Source organism: Callorhinus ursinus, unplaced genomic scaffold, assembly GCF_003265705.2.
Source record: "Callorhinus ursinus isolate GAN/ISIS: 27379988/994484 unplaced genomic scaffold, GSC_fseal_2.0 scaffold17, whole genome shotgun sequence".
NCBI lineage: Eukaryota > Metazoa > Chordata > Mammalia > Carnivora > Otariidae > Callorhinus > Callorhinus ursinus.
This window is the reverse complement of record NW_027397079.1, coordinates 26,269,728-26,288,826: the sequence shown is the minus strand read 5'-3', so window position 1 is coordinate 26,288,826 and position 19,099 is coordinate 26,269,728. Positions and strand designations below refer to the sequence as shown.

The 19,099-nt window shown below is 45.3% G+C and overlaps 2 protein-coding genes across 4 annotated transcripts in view; both read left to right on the top strand.

Moving 5' to 3' along the window:
* LOC112834561 (uncharacterized) overlaps window positions 1-5,921 on the top strand; it is a 7,299-nt gene extending 1,378 nt beyond the window's left edge. Inside the window, exons 3-8 of the mRNA XM_073902390.1 lie at window positions 571-768; window positions 1,328-1,543; window positions 3,101-3,338; window positions 4,442-4,571; window positions 4,790-4,974; window positions 5,741-5,921. Of these exons, the coding sequence (XP_073758491.1) occupies window positions 571-768; window positions 1,328-1,543; window positions 3,101-3,255 (569 nt within the window). The 3' untranslated portion in view covers window positions 3,256-3,338; window positions 4,442-4,571; window positions 4,790-4,974; window positions 5,741-5,921. The remainder of the gene's footprint in view (window positions 1-570; window positions 769-1,327; window positions 1,544-3,100; window positions 3,339-4,441; window positions 4,572-4,789; window positions 4,975-5,740) is intronic.
* A 1,188-nt stretch (window positions 5,922-7,109) lies between these two features.
* LOC112834844 (uncharacterized) lies at window positions 7,110-19,099 on the top strand. 3 transcript variants are annotated; one of them, XM_073902389.1, is made up of 10 exons: window positions 7,110-7,287; window positions 8,440-8,641; window positions 8,765-8,892; window positions 9,070-9,270; window positions 10,265-11,353; window positions 12,461-12,571; window positions 13,889-14,125; window positions 16,246-16,723; window positions 18,176-18,284; window positions 19,016-19,099. In XM_073902389.1, the coding sequence occupies exons 5-10, from the start codon at window positions 11,326-11,328 to the stop codon at window positions 19,040-19,042; spliced, it is 990 nt and encodes a 329-aa protein (XP_073758490.1). In that variant the 5' UTR covers window positions 7,110-7,287; window positions 8,440-8,641; window positions 8,765-8,892; window positions 9,070-9,270; window positions 10,265-11,325; the 3' UTR covers window positions 19,043-19,099. The 3 variants fall into 3 exon arrangements, with proteins under 3 accessions (XP_073758490.1, XP_073758488.1, XP_073758489.1); XM_073902387.1 differs by lacking the exon at window positions 19,016-19,099 and having other exon boundaries at window positions 18,176-18,846; XM_073902388.1 differs by lacking the exons at window positions 7,110-7,287; window positions 8,440-8,641; window positions 8,765-8,892; window positions 9,070-9,270; window positions 19,016-19,099 and having other exon boundaries at window positions 9,545-11,353; window positions 18,176-18,846.

The window sequence follows — 19,099 nt, the reverse complement described above, 5'->3', positions numbered from 1 at the left end:
GGGGGGGGGGGGGGGGGGGGGGGGGGCTTTGTTATAGGCTATAGCAGGAAGCCAGACAGAACAAGTCCCTGTCTGCAGAAACTTTATTTATTTTTTAAAGATTTTATTTACCTGACAGAGACACAGCGAGAGAGGGAACACAAACAGGGGGAGTGGGAGAGGGAGAAGCAGGCTTCCCGCCGAGCAGGGAGACCGATGCGGGGCTCGATCCCAGGACCCTGGGATCATGACCTGAGCTGAAGGCAGACTGAGGCTTAACAATTGAGCCACCCAGGCGCCCAAAACTTTACTTTCCCTTCCTAGCAGATAGCATCAGGCAGTGAGAAGAAGTTATTAGGCTTGAAGGAGAAAACGATTTGCCCAAATATGAAGCCATTAGATGATGGACCGATGGACCTCATCTCACCTAAGGATCTAGGCTTTGAGGCCATTTCACTTTTTTCTTCCTACGAGGTAGACACATGTAGCTGCCCAACCCCAACATGGCTTTTGGAGGAGGGGGACAGTAGAAGCACATCTCTGGTGCCGAGACCTCAGGGCCTGCCTCACTGAAGCCACTGTTTATTGTAGATCCTGAGCTTGAAGAGGCGGCCGCAGACGGTCCTCCCCCCGCGCTTCCTGTAGCACTCCCGCTGCTTTGCACGCCATCCTCTGTCCGCTGTCGGAACGGGGAGGGATGTGTTTCTCAGGAGTACCTCTGCGATGGCAAGCCGGACTGTCAGGATGGCTCGGATGAAGGGGCCTGTTCCCGGTTCTGCAACAGACCAGGTCTGTCTCTGTGCCAGGAATGCTGATTCAGCTTTGGGCACGTGGCGTGAATGACCAGCGTTGATCACAATCACCCTTGCTTCCCCTAGTTGAATTGTCGTAGCTAAAGGTCCCAGTCTGTCAGATTACAGACTCTGCTAGTATCCGTGTTATCACAGTTAAGTCAGATGTTTTACCAGGTGTAATTTTTAACTATCGCTTCCTTGCCTCCTCAAATTTGCTTAAGTGTTCCAATATTTGCCTCTATGAAGGCTGAGCCATAAACTGACCTGAATGGACCACTTAGAACAGATTTGGCAGTGTTTTTCAACAAGTTGTTAAAGTCACCAAACCAATATGAGCCCTTATTACTTGAACAAAACCTCGTTCAGCTTGCTAATTTAATTGACCTGAGCACTTTATTAAAGCTTGTTTATGGATTAGATAAGCTATGGAGCTTGAACAGTTAGGATGCAGTCCACCTACCCCTCAACCTCCAGGATGAGGGTGAGTTAATCTAACTTTAAACCTTCAGTAGGACTGAGTAGATGGCATGAGCCCTTGGTCCTTTCCACTTAAGGGGTCTTCCAGTGTCTGAACAGAAACCAGTGCATCGAGGAGAAATACCACTGCGACGGGGCTCAGCAGTGCTCGGATGGGTCTGACGAGCTGGGCTGCTGGAAACCCACTGAAGATTGTTCTTTACGTTGTGACAACAAGACCCGCTGTATCCCCAAGCGCTGGCTGTGTGACGGCAATGCAGACTGTTCTGACGAGAGAGATGAACAAGGATGCGGTAAGTACCGTGCAACTCATTTGTGGTAGGTTATGTTCTCCGGAGTTGCCACCAACCCTGGTTGAACAGATATCACATCATTGCTCATAGGAAAAATGTAAGGTGAGGTTTCCGAGAATCTGTCGTGATAATATTTTTGTCAACTAATCAACATATAATCTTGTTTTAGGTGTATTGCTGTTTAAAGACCACTTGATATACGTATTGTTGACTCATTAACATTGAAGTCACAGCCAACAGCATTATAACTCCTGCCCGAACAAAGCTTAACACATGTATTTGCTTTGTAAGGCAGCTCACAGACATCTCACACTAGGAACGCGAGACAGCGTTTCCGCACTACCCTTGGGGGCCCTTTTCAACAGCAGAATCCCCCTAAAGTACAACATGGGAAGTATGGCTCTAAATAGACCACAGAAAGGACACTTGTTTGCAGTGTCCTGAACTGAAACGAAAAGGCAGAGCGTTGCCTTGTTCCACCTCAACTGGAAACATGCGCTAGGCAACGCAAGTGTTTTTGCTACTTTGTGTATGCTTATCTTCAAATGACCATGAAAGTGTGGGAGCATGGATTTGGGGGGAGGGTTACGAATTTTGGCAAGTAGGTGAATGTGCAAATAATGAATCTGCAGATAACGAAGATGGACTGTACTTACCACGAAGTTAGCAGACTAGGATGAAAGGGTCTGAGCTGGAGGGATGTTGGAAATCATGGTACAACGCTTCCCTCTCTGTAACGAGATTCCCATTAGTGGAAAACCAGTCTACTTGACACAATGTTTCTTGAGCTAGAATCGACCATCTTGAAGATTTTAATTTTGATCCTAGGTCTTCTCATGCGGTGGGCTGTCCTTATTTTAAGATGTGATTGCTTTCCCCTCTTGTCGATGGGATACTCAGTCTTTCTTTTTAGTCTTCCCAGTGACCTGTTTCAAGAGCCTTAATCACATTGTAAGAATAGGGTAGAAGAGAGAATTTGGAGAGTTGAAGTGGGCAGAGGAGGAGGCTGGGGGAGGTACCATGATAGGATTGCGTACAGAGGTCACTGGGTAGCCAGACCATTATCAGTGCACTCGGACTTACGAGAAGAACAGCAGGAGGAGAGGCAGGAAGGAACCCCAAGTATAATTTACTTTTCAATGCGTATTTATGGTTTTGCCTAGGACCTGAGCTTTTTTTTCTTGAGCCGAGTCAAGCAACTTCTGTCTGTAGGAACTGAGCCCAAGAACAAAACATGTAGGGGATGCTGGATGTCATGAGAGGCTTTCTCTCCTCATGGATGTTGTCAAGGTCCTGAGAGGAGCCCTACTCCTCACCCTACCCCAGTGTCCCTCATGTGTCCCCTGCCTGTCCCCCCACCCTCATTCTCCAAGACGGGGTTTTTCTGGGCTAGCTTAGTAGGCCTTTTCTGGCCTAACACTATTCAAACCACCTTTGAGGGCTGGGGTTTAGTTCCCCGGGTGACAGCAGAAGACTGGAGAGTCTTCACAACGCTTCACATGCCTTCAGATGGCTTCCACATCTGGCTGAGTTCTTACCTAAAGCTTTGTTTTCCAGTTCATGCAGAATGCAGCGCCCCAGAATTTCGATGCCAGAACGGCCAGTGCATCTCGAACTCTCTGCGCTGCGATGGGAACCAAGACTGCGTGGACCACTCTGATGGGACGGCTGTCCTGGGACCTGGCCACTGCGGTGCCCGTTGGGGGAGGTGAAGTGCCGGGGGGGTGGAGAGTGCGTGCCCGCCGCATGGCTCTGTGACCGGGACTTCGATTGTGAGGATGGGACTGACGAGCAGGTAGCGCACCCTTCTTCAGAAAAATTGATTTCTCCTCACAACTGCAACGCTTGCCTTCCTTATAGAAAATGTGAGAAAACCCAAGAACAGAGAAGGCTCTCATCCCTACTGCCCAGAAAACCACTCGTCACAACAACAAAGTGTCCAGAGTGAGAAGAGCTCTTGTCGAAAGACAAACATTTAAGAGGTTTTTATTGTAGGTTTGCAAGTGTTAGGTCTTCATGGCCGTGGTGTAAATGTCCCCCCAGAGATCTGCTCCGAAGCTCTGCTTCCCCATCACTGAGAAGTGCACTGACCCTGCCACGTTGTGGGACATGCAGCCTGGCTTGAATCCTGCTGCTTGCGCTTGACCTGAAGAAAGTACTAACTCCCTCATGTTCTACTTCCTCATCTGTCAAATGGGTAGGAGATAGGCCTCGTGGTGCCTGAGGGGTTGAGAATGCATCTAAAGTTTCGGGGCTATTAGCAGGGGCACAGATGTCCCCTCCCTCCTCTGGTACATCCTGCCCCAGAGCCGAGTGTCCAAGTCAGGAGAGGTGCGAAGGATGCCGTAATGTTTAATGTGCTCGGGGCGGTTTTGAACTGGCAAAGGAATCCTTTTTTTTTTTTTTTTTTTTTTTAAGATTTTATTTATTTATTTGAGAGAGCGAGAGCGAGCGCATGAGCAGGGGCAGAGGGAGAGGGAGAGGCAGAGGGAGAAGCAGGGAGCCTGATGCAGGACTCGATCCCAGGACCCTGGGATCATGATCTGAGCTGAATGCAGACGCTTCACCGACTGAGCCACCCCGGCGCCCCCAAATGGCAAAGGAATTCTAAAGAAAGGTTCCAAGAGCACATTCTTATGCTTAGATTTCTCAAATGAAGACGTCCTGGTTTGACAAAATAAGACCTTTCTTTTCACTTCACAGCCAGGTTCGCTTTACCTAGACCTCCTCACCTAAACTCTGGCTGCTGAAAACGTTTTTCTGAGTCTTGGGGCTTCCTCTGGCCTCGTTGCAGGAGGGACTCCAGTGTTGTCTTGTAAGCCAGGCTCGTTCTCCCTCCGAGAACCCCATCCTGGGCTCTGAGTGCAGGTATCGCTGACCGAGTCACTGTCCCCTCAGGACTGTGACCCGGAGGAGCTCCGCTGTGGCCCCAGGCAGTGGGCCTGTGCCGGCGGAGAGCAGTGTGTGCCTGGCGTGTGGCGCTGTGACGGGCAGAGAGACTGTGAGGATGGCAGCGACGAAGCTGGGTGTAAGCGCAGGGGCACCCCCTGAGGGGAGGGGGCTCCCAGGGGCACCGGCTGCTTGCTTCCTCTAGGCCTGAGAAGCCAGCTTAGCCAGCAAGTGCCACGGGCCCTGACATCCATTCCCTGACCAGAATGGAGGTGTCTTGACTGTACATCCTTGCCGCGGGAGGGATGTTCAGGGCGGTGGGGAGCAGACTCTAAAGTAGAAAGTTATCCTCTCTAGGCCCCCCCAGGAAGTGCCAGAGCTCTGAGTTCCAGTGCCGCTCCCACGGCTGCCTCGCCCTCCGCCTGGTGTGTGACGGGAAGGAGGACTGTGCCGACGGCTCCGATGAAGGTGGAACGTGCTCGCCGTCAGCATGCCACCGAGCGCGGTGTCCCCACGCCTGCTACCAGTCCCCGCACGGGCCGGTGAGTTCATGCAGCTGTGCTCACCAGCAGCTGTCAACTTGGTTTAGTGACGGGGGCAACCTCGTCAGTCAGGCTGGCCCCCACTGCTCGTGAGGCCCTGAGTCTTATGTGGCTGAGCTGTCCTGATCGGTCCTCCTGTGTCCGCCGAGCCCTTCCTGGCTCCTGCTGAGTCCTGTCAGGTTCCTTCCCTGTGTCGTGTCTCCTGGAGTTTTACCACCCAGCCTCCAGAAACCCTGCTGCTGTGAGCTCCAGGCGACACTTGGGACTAAGCCACATGTTTTTGTGGACGTCTCTTCCGTGTGTGTATTTGGAATGTGACCTGCCCTTAAATCGAGGACTGCCCCATGTTCTGGTCTAGCATTATTAGCTGGCTGAACATCGTGAACTTAACTCTGATGGGCAAGTAGCAGGAAACAGTGTTCTGACGTCTGATCACGGTAACCTCTCCGTTGGCGGGCAGCCCGTTCAGTTCAGTCTCCCTGCCTCATACTGAATCTGCTGGGGTTCTAGGTGTCCTGGGCTGAACTTGGATCCCTTCCTTAACTCAGGACCCACGGTGGTGGCCAGGGTGTGAGGTGTGCGTCAGCGTTGACAAGACCGACGGAATGACGGGATTTTAAGTGAAATTGGTTCTAAGAACTTTTTTTGTTTTGAGCTGCTGAAATCAAGCTCATCGCCATGTGCTTTTAATAGCAAGGTCAGGCCTTTTCATCAAGGTTATGTCTCTTTGTCTTCAGGAAGTCTTAATGTTTTGAAACCCATTCAGGTATGTGCTTGTGAGCAGGGCTTCGAGCTGGGGAGCAATGGCCAGGTCCGCAAAGATGTGGACGAGTGTGGGAAGCCGGGCAGTCAGCCTTGCAGTCAGACCTGTGTCAACACCCAGGGCTCCTACAGCTGCACGTGTCACCCTGGCTACTCGCTGGAGCCCGATGGCCACACCTGTAAAGCAACAGATACGCTGGAACTGGGATGTCTCCTAAGACCTGGGTCAGGACCTTCGAAGTCCTGAATCTCCCAGGAATACAAATGTAAACCTTCTTTCTCAAGTCTTAAATGCTCCCGCCTGCTTTCTGTCTGCCGTGCAAGCCTGGCACATTCTCCAGATCCCCTTTTTAAAGGCAGCAGTTCAGATGGAATTAGATCTGAAGGTGTCGACAGATAAGCCAGCATGATGACAGAACCACGACTCTGGCCCCTGTAGCCACAGGTCAGCCTTACCTCAAGTGAGAATAAATGTCAGAAGTCTCGATAAGCCCTTCTTTCCAGCCCACCTACGCTTACATACTTAGTTAGAAATTTTTTTTTCCAGTTTATGCTACTCATGCCTTTATTCTAAGTATCTTTAAACTGTGGGTATTAGCACAAGCATCACATCGAAGGGAGAACCACCAGCCAGCTGGTGTCCCAGTCCTGGCAGCGAGAAGGCCAAGACTACTTTGTTCTCTTATTCCTTAGCCAGGGCTGAGTCCAACATTCAGGCTCCGTAAGGCCACATGCTGAACACAGTTCTTATCTGGCAGGTACTGAACCAATCTTGCTGGTGGCGCTTCAGTTCAACCTCCTCCTCTATGGCTTGAGGAGCTTGAAGGAAGACATTCTGGCAACTGTAGACAAGAACGTGATGATTGTCTCTATTGACTATGACTTAGTGGGGCAGAAAGTCTTCTGGACTGATCTCGGTGCAGAAAGCATTAAGTGGATAAGCATGGACACAAAGAAGAAGGGGACCGTGGTGAAGGGTATGTCCCCTGTGCAGGCTTCATCCTGCCCTTATGAATGACACATAACATGAAAAATGGCTGTTAACATTCTAAACATTGGTTCAGTGAAATCTTCTTAACTAAAAGGGACCAAGGCCTGCTAGTGGGCTAGAAATGGAAAGCTGCATTGTTACCTCAGTAGACCACGCGAGTCTTCCAAACTGTCAGCCAGTGGCCGTTGTTTCTAATGGTCATCTTCCTCTACAAATAGAACCTTGGAGGAACTTAAAAGATTGCTCTGATGGAGATGTGTATACCAGTTGTAAAATGAATTAACATGGTATTCAAGTCTGATGCCTATGAGCTGAAACCTAGTAAAAGCCATAATGTAACCTAGATCCACATGGTGACTGGTTTCTGCTCTCTCTTCAGGGATAAAGTCAGACTGTATAGCGGTTGACTGGATTGGGAGGAACCTCTACTGGGTGGATGGGACAGCTGGCCGGATTTTGGCAGTTCAGCTGACCGCTGTGTGGAGAGGAAAATCCGAGCACACGATTGTCCTGGATGACTTGACTCAACCGCGGTCTTTGGCTTTAGATCCCCTAAATGGGTGAGTCTGGGGGTCAAAATGCCAGTCAAGTCTAGTGCTACTTTGGTTGTGTTCCCTCAACACAGAATGAGTAAAAAAACCTATCTGACTTGACTTTAAAATCTTATGGTGATGTGGGTCAACCATACGTATAGTAATCTTAAAACCTTCTGATAAAAGTTCTTTATTTCAGTGAGGTGAGATATAGGTGTTCTCACTTGGTGGCCCACCTGTACTTTCTTCTGTGAAAATAATTCTCCATTCAGAGGTATATTTTTTCATGGCTTTAAATGGCAGGAGGAAGGAGAATGGAACTAGGGATAGGATTTATTTTTTTTTAAGATTTATTTATTTGAGAGAGAGAGAGAGAGAAAGTGCAAGCAGGGGGAGGGGCAGAGAGAGAATCCTCAAGCAGGCTCCCCACAGAGTGCAGAGCCCGACGCTTGGCTTGATCCCAGGACCCTGGGATCATGACCTGAGCTGAAATCAAGAGTCGGATGCTTAACTGACTGAACCACCCGGGCGCCCCGGGGTTGTGTTTAATTTACACTAATGTGCTTGGTAGTAGTGGGGGAAATAACTGTGTTGTGGTTGAATCTAGGTTCTTCCCTCCAGAGTCCTTTCTCTCTGGAAAAGCCCGGGAACTTAGAGACAACATTTCCTAGCTGTCAGAGCCAAGCCCTCGTTGGGGTGGCCATGTGTGTGTCAAATGTAAGAACAAGATGGAGCAAAACTTAGGACCGAAAGGTGACCCAGACTGGGTACACTCTCTCTGCTTTTCTCACCTTTTCAATACCTTCAACCCGGAATCTGTTACCATGGTCCTCAGAAAATTGGCAGTAGTTTCTGAGGCATCTAATGGCCTTGACTGCGACCCGTAAGGTCCGAGGTGCACATCTTCCCATAGAACCAGCCTGTTCTCTAGCCCAGGAGAGATTGGTCCAGGAACTACTGGATTCCTTGGCTGCTTATAACTGTCATGATATTTTATCTCCAAGTGATGACTAAACAAGCATCATAAGATTCCAAGGGAAACTCTTTTTACTTCACAATTTCACATAAGGAATAGACCAAGTTTGAGGAAAAAATAATTGGGCTAGAAATCAGTGGTTTAAGGGATGAATCAATATTGTCTGTCAGGTAATACTTTAAAGCTGACTTTTATCCACACAGGTTAATGTACTGGTCTGAAATCGGAGGAGAACCTCAAATAGAACAAGCTGGGATGGATGGTAGCAGCAGAAAAATCCTCGTCAGTCAAGGTCTTGGCTGGCCAACCAGCATAGCTCTCGACCAGTTGAGCTGGAAGATATTCTGGTCTGATGACAAATTTCACTGTATTGGCTCTGCTAATCTAGATGGTACTGGTGTTCATGTAAGTATTCCTTGGTATTAGGCTGTGTGTGATGTCTTATGCCTTGTATAAAACTCATCCCAGAAACCTCATCATCCCCATTCTAGATGTTGCAGCTAACGCAAATCAAGCGCCCCTTTTCAGTCGCTGTGTTCGAAGATGAAGTCTTCTGGTCTGAGATGAAGACGAGAACAGTACAGCACATGAAGAAGACCACAGGCAAGAACAGAGCTGTCCTCTTCAAGCGTTCCCAACAGCCTCATGGACTCAAGGTCTACTGTGTACTCTTCAAAATATCCCCCCTAATTCTCCCTGAAAAGGCTACATGTATGAGCTTCCCAAGTACAAACTGTAGTGACCATCTTCCATCATGATTAAAACAAGATTTATTCATTTGCTGTTTGTAAGGATTCAGGAATGCATAGTGACATCCAGCTATGCTCTTGCAGATAATGCACAAAGTGCTCCAGCCCAAGTCTCCTAATCCTTGTCTGGACTCTGGCTGTTCTCACTTGTGCCTTCTGAGCCCGCGATCCAAGGGGAGCTGTCATTGCCCAGTGGGACTCCTGCTGGCGGATGATGGCATCACCTGTGTTCCGCTCGAGGAGTCTGCATTTCTGTTCCTCGTGTTGCCCACAGTTATCATGCAGGTACTGTACCGTAGCCTCACTCACATGTCTGTGCCTGGGCTGTGGTCTGTTTCAGAACTGAATAATTAGAATTCTCCAGGCACAGTGATACATAGTAGGGCCCCTGGCCCTTGGAGTAGTCTTTTTTTTTTTTTTATTTATTTTTTATTTTTAATTACTCCTTTTAATGTAATTGCTACACCCATTGGTCTCAAACTCACAACCCTAAGATCAAGAATTGCATGCTCTGCTGATCAAGCCAGCCAGGCGCTCCCCATCCCCCACCCCCGGAATATTCTTCAAAAACAACTTAAATTTTAGTATTTACTGTGTGCTGGGCGCTATCATGACCAAAATAAAGGGGCTATGTGCTAAAGACTCCTTGAGAACTCGTATGCCAGAGCTAGGTTAGGGATCTGAGATAGGGTTCATCTAGTGTAGTTGTCCAAGCATCTCACCGATGATATAGAGTAATTCTAAATCCAAGCAACTCAGCTGGGTTCTAGTTTGGTGAGGGGGAAGTACATTTTATGAGGGAACTTTTCTTAAGTCATAGGAGATACCAACAAACAAGTCACTTCTGACTTCTACCATATAGAGGGTTTATCAACTTGGACACTTTAAAATGACAAATGTTGGGGTTGGAGGATTGACTTCAGTTTCAGTAAGATATTACTAGTGGAGTTTCATTTAAAGGGGAGGGCCTTTCATATATGAATGTATCCAAACAACACATTATACACCTTAAACTTAGACAAATGTTATGTCAATTATAGCTTAAACATTTACAAAATAAAGGGGAGGGCATTTAACAAAGGAGTCAATCTTTGAACCACGTGGATTCAAGGACTTTTAAGTGCTTAGTACTCCAGGAAGGGGGAGAAATAATGGCTATCTCTTTTTAGATGACAAATTCAGTTTTTCATACATTCTAAATATTGTAACATTAATGCAAAATCAAGATGAATTATACTAGATTCAGCTGGTGCCATCCACCTAATTTTTTCCCCCATAGATTTATCTGAAAAATCTAGAAGCTTTACTAGGACAACCAGCTTTACCAGAACATAGGGATACTTCCCTTTACCAGTGTGAAACAGCTTGCATCCCTGGACTACATAGTCCAGGAAAAGGCTTTCTACCTTTCAGAGTTGGATAATGGTGATATCAGGCTACTGAGGCTCAAAGAATCTGGAAAACTCTCTTGGAGGAAAATCATATCTGTGGAGGGAACAGTGATCGACCTTGCTGTGGACTGGTTGAGTGGAAACATATATTGGATTGACAGTGAGAATCCTCACATCAGTGTAGCTTCCTCAAAAGGCCAGGATCCCACTGTCCTGGTCAGTGAAAATCTCTACCGCCCAACCTCTGTTGTGCTGCACCCACCCTCTGCAGTCATGTGCTTTGTGGACCTGGGTGCCCAGGATGATGGTAGGCGTGGGTCCAGCATTGAATGTGCCTCCATGGACGGCAGCAGGAGGAAGGTGCTGTGGCAGAAATCCCAGGTCCCTGAGGGCCTGACCTTTTCGGATTCGGGAACCCGAGTTTACTGGGCTGATACTGGTAAGCAATTATAACACCCCCTAACCGTGAGTCTGAAGGACTTTGACCAGAGTGAAATAGTGACGTTCTGCTTTCTGGTCTTCAGCCATGACTTCAAACAGCTTTTAGGTCTGAGTTTACATATTCTACACCACCTTCCAAACAAACCCAATGATTCCCCATTCTGAGTAGAATGTAATAGCCTGAAGAATCATGCAGGTGTCCCTTTGTGAAGGAATAAAATCGAGAACTTAACAAATGTGCATGAGCAAATCTTTGGTGTATCACTGTTAGAGTAGAGTGAATGAAGAACCGTCCTTCAGAGAACACGTGGTAGACAATGTCCTCCTGGAGGGGAGGCAAGACACGCAGAGCTGTAGGATAGAGTGGAGCTGTGCGGGCTAAGTGCAATTAACTGAGCCTCTCTTTCCGGGGAGAGGACTCAGAGAGAGTAGTCAACAAGATGGCTCTAGATACAGAGTGGACCGCAGAGGAATCGAGGGCCTTACCCTCTTTACATTTGGCCAAGGCATGATGTTCTGGATGACAACTGGTGATGGTAGGTCTTATTCAACATCTGATTGTCTTTGTGATCTGAATTTACTCTTGGGTCTCTAAAGCGAATCTGCTAATGCCTAGCACTGACCTTTGGCAAGGTCTTTCTTCTGGAAGAATAATGAAGCAACTTCCCTAATCTAACATGTATGTATAACAGGGATTCTATGACTTGGGGAAACTTTGACTTATTTGGTCATTCTTTATCTATGAAGATGCTTAATGCTGTTCTGCCTGAGATTTCTGGCTTTCCTCTGAAGCTCTCTGCTTTAGACACTGTGATGTGGTACAGAGAGAACTGGACCAGGAATTGGAACCAGGTAGTGTAACTGCTCTGTCAGTTAGTAGCTACAACAGCTTACCCGCAAAACGAGGGCAGTACCTGTCTCAGTTGACTCACTACATATACAAGTACGAGGTGAACTACAGAATATTCTGTACTTGCAGGATATTACTAGTATTTAAAGAGATTTGCCTAAACAACAGTGTCCTAGTATGTTTTTTTCTGGCTAGAGTCTAGATTTGGTGAAACTGGAAAGTGCTATTTAAAATCTCTTTAATATTTCCAAATGCCGGTCCATTGACCAGTTGGGCTGGCCACATCACAATTGCAAAAACAAGTTGTCAGATCCTACCCCCAGAGGTGCTAATTTATTAGGTATGTGGTGAGACCTTTGCTAACTTTTAAAATCCACTGGTGACACTTATTGCAGAAAGCCATTTGCATATATGTTCTAGAACAATGTTTAAAATCATTACCCATCATTTGCATGGACTGTATTTAAGTGTCTCATATCCTAATTATCTATCTTTGCATATCTGGATGTATATGAATGCTCAACATAACTTACACTTGACTTTATTTTGGAGGAAGGCATAGAACTAGTTTTCTTTGTCTTGAAATTTCTTCCCAGAAAAAAAAAATTTAGAAAAACACATGTCTCTTCTGTAAAACTCTTGTTATTCAACTGGAGTTTATGCAGATGGGTGACGGTTTTCATAGGGAGCAATTTTCTTTGCACAGGAAGTTGTCTTAAAATTAAAATTTGCTTTTCTTAAAAGTATTTAAAATTTGCTTTTCTTAATGATTGTTCACTGGCTTTTGTTTCAGCCCAAATCACTAAAGTTTGGTACAGCAAGGCAGAACTTTCAGAAAACCAGTGGTTCCAAATAGACCAGAAGATTGTGGATTTAAAAGTTTATAGTAAACTTAGTCAACAGGGTAAGCAACTTTGCAATGATTACAACAACACTGAAGCCGGCTGAATTTCCCTGTGAAGGGGATCCTCTGTCTCCTGCAATATCTCCTTGAAATGGCTTTGTATTTCCCACCAAATTATTTCTCTGGCAAGTTCTTACAGATCTGCATAACTCTCTTGTCTTTATTCAGTTATATATAGTATAGTTCTGGTATGTAATGAGTCCTGTTACTTTTCTAGGCGACAAAACAGTGGTAAATATATGGGGCTGGAGTTTGGTATAATTTTAAGTTCTATTGTAGATGGAATTCATCTGTGGTATAATTGAAATCATCTTTTAGTTCTGCAGTGGAACTAGTCTTTATTCTACTTATTGTCACTTGTATCTACTTGTGATGTTAACTAATCCTTGAAATACCAACTTGGGGGTACTCAGATGTTTTTCTCCAGTGTTTCAGTAGAGTGATGATGGGCTTAGTTAAAGTAGTAATATACAGTCTTTTCCTAGTCGAGATGAACACAATGTGAGCTCAAATGTTAACCACATCTGCCACTACCATGGATGTTGAGTATATTGGTCTTAAGCGCCATGTAGAGTATATTGGTCTTAAGTGAATGCTGCTCCATTGCTTTGTTTTGGAAAGCTAAACTTTGTAAACTAGTGTTAGTCATGCTTAAACTTCTGAAGTCTTGGCTTTTCGGAGAGAACCTTCTCAGAATTCTTCAGTGTGATTAATGGTCATCCAAGTGGTGATCATCTGTGGCTTAGTTCTGAGAAGCAGAAGGTGGGTCCTTGCCACTCTTGTGGTAGGTTTTATCTGTGCTGTATACATACCTATTCCACAGTTTCTGGAATATCTCAAAATAAGACCTTACTAGAAGTTAAACCTTGAGATCTGAGACTTGCAGAGCCACGGTCAGCTATAAATGGCTGACTTACTACCCAGATTCTTAGGGATAACAGACACCACAGCCTTCATGTTTTCATCTAAAGAGAGCTTTATTTCTAAGACCCTTCTAGTTTTGATGTTGGGTGCTTGGTATGAGGGGAAAGGAGAACTCACAATGGGGTCTTGGATGGGCCAGAGTTCAGCTCAATTTTTATTAAGCTGGTCCCTTGTCTGAACGAACTCCCAGCCTTCTAAAGCCATCCTTACCCATGAAGAAGAATCACTGATCACTTCATACCTGGTTGACCAAAAGGAGTTAAACTGAAAAGCTATCCACTCTGGAAAAAACATTTGGGACCTGTAACTCTGATAGCGTATTTGTAGAACATCTGCAAAAGACCCTTCTGAAACCACCTAAATCAATGTGTCTTTTTGGGGGTCGATCCACAGGTAGTAACAGCTGCTCAAAAGACAATGGAGGCTGCCGCCATATGTGTTTACCCAACCCTGAAGGAGTGACTTGTAAATGTCCCAGTGGGCACTACTTGGCTAACATAAGCAAATGTGTTGAAGCTATCCCGTGCTCTGAACCGTCCCAGTCCTGTAAGGATGGTCAGAAGTGCATTTCCATGGAGCAAGTTTGTGATGGTCATGCTGACTGTCTGGATGGATCCGATGAGCTGAGCTGTGAGTAATTCCTATCTAGGAGCCCACTGTTCATCACCATACATGATATACTTTGAATATTTAATGAAATAATTCTTAATATCTCAATCTAATTCTTAATATCTAGTTCTATAGTATTCCTGAAGCTTTTATGCTCTCAATCATTGCCTTTTATTACTGGCATTTTTAAACTGAACAACATAAAACTTCTAACTATGGGCAATTGGCTATAGATTATGTGGACGCCTTCTGGAAAGCTAATGAGCTCTCTGATTCAGTTTTAGAATGGGCAATATGATAGCTCCAAAGTGCTCAACAGTTTGTATGTTGTCTGAAATAGCACTTATTTAACAAGATTTGATTCTGTCCATTTAAATTGATCGCATAGTGAGCATAGCCCAGGAGGAGGAGGTGGGGTTAATGATTTAACCTGTCTTGGCTCGGTTCCCCCTTTTTAATATAGAAATAGCACTTTCTAGGGGCGCCTTGGGTGGCTCAGTCATTAAGCATCTGCCTTCGGCTCAGATCACGATCCCAGGGTCCTGGGATCGAGTCCCACATTGGGCTCCCTGCTCGGAGGGAAGCCTGCCTCTCCCTCTCCCACTCCCTCTGCTTATGTTCCTCCTGCTCTCGCTATCTCTCTCTGTCAAATAAATAAATAAAATCTTTAAAAAAAAAAAGAAATAGCACTTTCTAACTCAAAGAGTTACGGAATACAAGAGAGTGTGAATAAAGCTGCCATATTAGCACACACCATTGTCAAGTGACTTCCTAAATGCTGGCTAGTAGATGGTTGTTACAGAAATGCTGCTGCTGAATACCGCCTTCATGGAAGGGTGTTGTCATGGCCAGTCAGCTGAGCAACTGTGATATCCAATTCTGTGGTAGTCACTATCCTCAAATTCTACACCACTCCAGTGGTAGCCAAGTCATGTAAGCCGTGGAATTGAAGAAACCGTGGGCTCAGCCCCGAGACTTGTCATAACTAATAAGGAAACAAACTGGAAAAGGAATCTTACAGTGAAGAGTGCTTACCGACTTCTCAACTTAAATCCTCATCCTCCTCAAAGCTGAGGAGTTGGAATACGAGTTGTTCCCCCTAATGACTTCATCTTAAATAGAAAAGCTAACAGATTTTGATTCCCAGAATTGATTCTCGTGAATGAGGGTGGTTTTCTCAAAAGCCCCATGTTACAGTGACTCTAGGAGGCAGGTCAGTGAGTGAGGAATGGATCGCCGTCCCGATCTGGTTTTAGAACTAAACCGGAAGCCTAACCCACCCTCACATGCCCTCCCATCCTGATGACCAGGGGTTGGCTCTACTCCTCAATAAGTATTTCACGCTGACTTGTACATTAAACTTTTTCTGGGGGGATGGTACTGAGCATATAAAGCTAGACTGCCTTCCTCTGTATATACCCAACTGTCAAGGACCCCAAACTGCCCAGGAGAAGAAACGCTCCTGTAACACCGGCCTGAGGCAGAGGCAGCGGGTGGTTTTATTGGTAACACTGCTGCCTTCCCTCCCCGTAGTTTGGTCTTTGGTATTTCCGTATGGAACGATGCTCGTGCCAACAATGATGGGGGATAGGGTACAATGTCTTACACGCAAACCTAACTTTCAGATTGTCGGTTAGAAGCATCTTGTTGCCTACTCCCTCCCGCCCACTACGGCCACCAAATCTGGTCCAAGATTTGCAGCTTGTAGATCTTGTGAAACCAACAGTTTACTTGGACTAAAAAAAAAAAAAAAAAAAAAATTATATTTACAGATAAACATACATCTCAAAAATCTTTCTAGATATTTACCACTTAGACCTACCATACTATGCTTTATAGAAGAAACTATTTTTGTAGCTGAGGGGATCTGCCATGGCTAAAACTGGGCATACCATCGTTTAAAAATAGAGTGGTATGATAGACTGGTCCCAAAACCAAACATTTTAAGTGCCTTAGGATATGCAGGGATTTTTTTCTATATGTTTTTAATAGCTTTATGGTTGGCCAAAAGGTAATGGTAATGATTTGATGATTTCATAAATTCAAACTTATCTGGTTGTCTTCTAGAGTTCTTGTTCTTCTGAAATCCTTTTTAACTGACAAATATGTGTATATACACACACTCATACCTGTTTTTGTAGGTACCTATCCAGATAAAACCCATTCAACACCAACATCTAAAAATGCAGAGGCTGGAAAAAGGTTGACTCCAAAAACTGCCCTACCTCTCCAAGCTACCAAGTCCACCAAGGCTAGATATCCAGGTCCAGAAGGGATGAGTTATCCTGTCAGAAAAACACTAATCCCTCCAATTCCTGCTAGAGAAAGCAAGACCCCAGAAACCAAGGAAAAAGGCGAGCTTGTGCAGCCCAAGGACTCACAGAGGGCAAAACATCTGCCCTGTAGCACGGACTTCTGTAATGGTAGGGGAATCTGCACAATGGTAGGTGAGCTGAGGAAGTGCCGCTGTCTGATGGAATATGGCGGGGAGTTCTGTGAAGAGCCAGCGCATGGACCTGCCCCTGGCTACGTCGCCCTCAGCTTAACCATTGTCTTTCCAGTTGTGCTAGTCCCTCCGGGAGCATTTGTCTGTTTCAGAAGGGAGCACAAATTAAAAAGGTGAGCAGCTCTTAATGTCCTCATGGGAGAGTTCATTTCAAAGAAGGCTTATAGGATTAGTGGGGGTAGAGGTATGACTCTTCCCCTAAGAGCTTGTCCTCTGAGGAAAGATTTAGGGGATGAAGCAGATGACCCTGGAGAGACAACAGAGGCCACCTCTTTGAGCCCCGGGGCAAATGCCATTGTAAGGGATAGGAGGCCTTCGTGCAGGTAAAATCTGCCCCAGCAGCAGTCACTGGCTCAATTGCAGGGATGAAGTGAGGAGATTCTTTACCAACGAGGCAGAGTTCATGCCAATGACTGGAGAAAAAAATTCAGAGATGGGTTAGTTTGCCGGGGCTGCTATAACAAACACCACAGACTGGGTTTCTTAAACAACGGATTTATTTTCTTCGTTCTGGATGCTGGAAGTCTGAGATCAGTGTGTCTGTGGGATTGGTTTCTCCTTGAATTATAGGTGCAGACTTCTCCCTGTGCCTTCACATGGTCTTCCCTCTGTACATGTCTGTGTCCTGATCTCTTCTTAGAAGGACACCAGTCATATTGGATTCGGGCCCAAACTGATGAACTCATTTTAACATAAATACCTCTTTAAAGACTCTATCTCCAAAAACGGTTGGTTACACTCTGAGGTACTCGGGCATAGGACTTCAACATACTAATTTGGAGGGGATACAACTCAGCCCATAGCGGGAGGGGAAATGAACTCGGGAAAGACTTAAAGCAAACACATTAAGTTTTGCCTGGGAGCAAGAGAGATTAAAGAAACAAACAAGAGTAACAAAATGCTGGCTTAGAGTAGGAATGATGACAAAAGTGGCTTTAGTATAAGAAGTTATAGTAACTGAAGACACTGATTAGGTTACACATGCTGGTTAGGGTCCACGCATATGCTGAGAAGGGACATTAAGCAGCCTATGTATCAAGAAATATAAGGAAAGTTTGAAAAGTTACATCTCTGTCCAGCACTCACAGACTGGAGAAAAAGGCAAGGAGAAATGGTGTATCTTTGCCTAAGGTAACCCTGGTTAATAGATTACTAATGTTAAGACTGACTGAAATGCTACCCATGGGGTTTTGATGGTTGCCTCAGGTCTTTCCACCACATTAACACGCTTTCTTAGCTCACCTGCATCCAATCGCCACTAACTTGTCCTTGGATTCTGTACTGCCTGACCCCAATTAGTAGAGTCCCCCAGTTGAGAAGATGTATTATTTTGGAAGTGAATGCCTACTAACAAATCATAATTGACACAAGTATCACCCATTCTAGATCATTTGATTTCATTCAAAAGACAGAAAATTCCCATAACAATAGCCTTTGATAGGGGTTGAGCTGGCCCTTTCCAACCATCGACCCATCCCAGCTTCAATCTCAAGGAAACACTCTTTTCTTTCTTTCTTTCTTTTTTTTTGGAAAACTTTTTTTGACTCTGTTTCTTTGATTCTTAGAAATAGTGCAGCAGCGTCAAAAAATTCGACCCGCCATAAAGAAAACGGTCAAGAAGAGGAGAATCTAATGAATAGTGAGACTTTTGTCAACGAAGCCTATGATGAGCAGGTATGCCTGGGAAGTGTCTTTGAGGAAAACAGATTGTGAGATACAGCTAAAGAATGCCCCTTCTGAAAAATCTGAGCTGGGTGAAAGTAGGCAGTGTTAACTTATAGAGCTTTTTGTAATGGGTGGATGATGCTATTATGTGTATCAAATGAATGTTCAGCAACTTGTTTATCTTTAGACTCTGTTCAATCTCTAGTTCAAACCAAAGTGAAATGCACATGAAATAGTAATCAAGACATTCAGCTTTTGGTGAACTTCCACAAGGGGCTCAGTCCTATGGTGGGGTGGGATGTTATTAGGGTTAGTTGGAGTTACCCCGAAAATTATGTCCGCCTGTGATCTCTCCTAACCTCTCTGTCACTCGACCACCTCTGTGTTTTGCTTTGTTTTAATGTAGTGTGTATTCAGGGGCATCTGACTGGCTCAGTCAGTAGAGCATGTGACTCCTGATCTCAGGGTCATGAGTTCAAGCCCCACACTGGGCATAGAGCTTATTTTAAAAAAAAATAAATCAATAAATAGGATTTAAAAAAACATATATATATATATATTAAGGGGTGCCTGGCTGGCTCAGTCAGTGGAGCATGTGACTCTTGATCTAGAGTTTGTGAGTTCATGTCCCATGATGTTGTGTATAGAAATTACTTAAAAATAAAATCTTTAAAAACAAAACCAAACCAGGAAAACTATCGTAGTGTATATTCTCTAACTTGAAGTCTCTTTTCCTACAGGAATTGTTAACTTTACAAAGTGACTAACCTGATAAAAAAGGAGCTGAAACATCTCAATAAAAATTGTTTAGATGTTGCACTGTG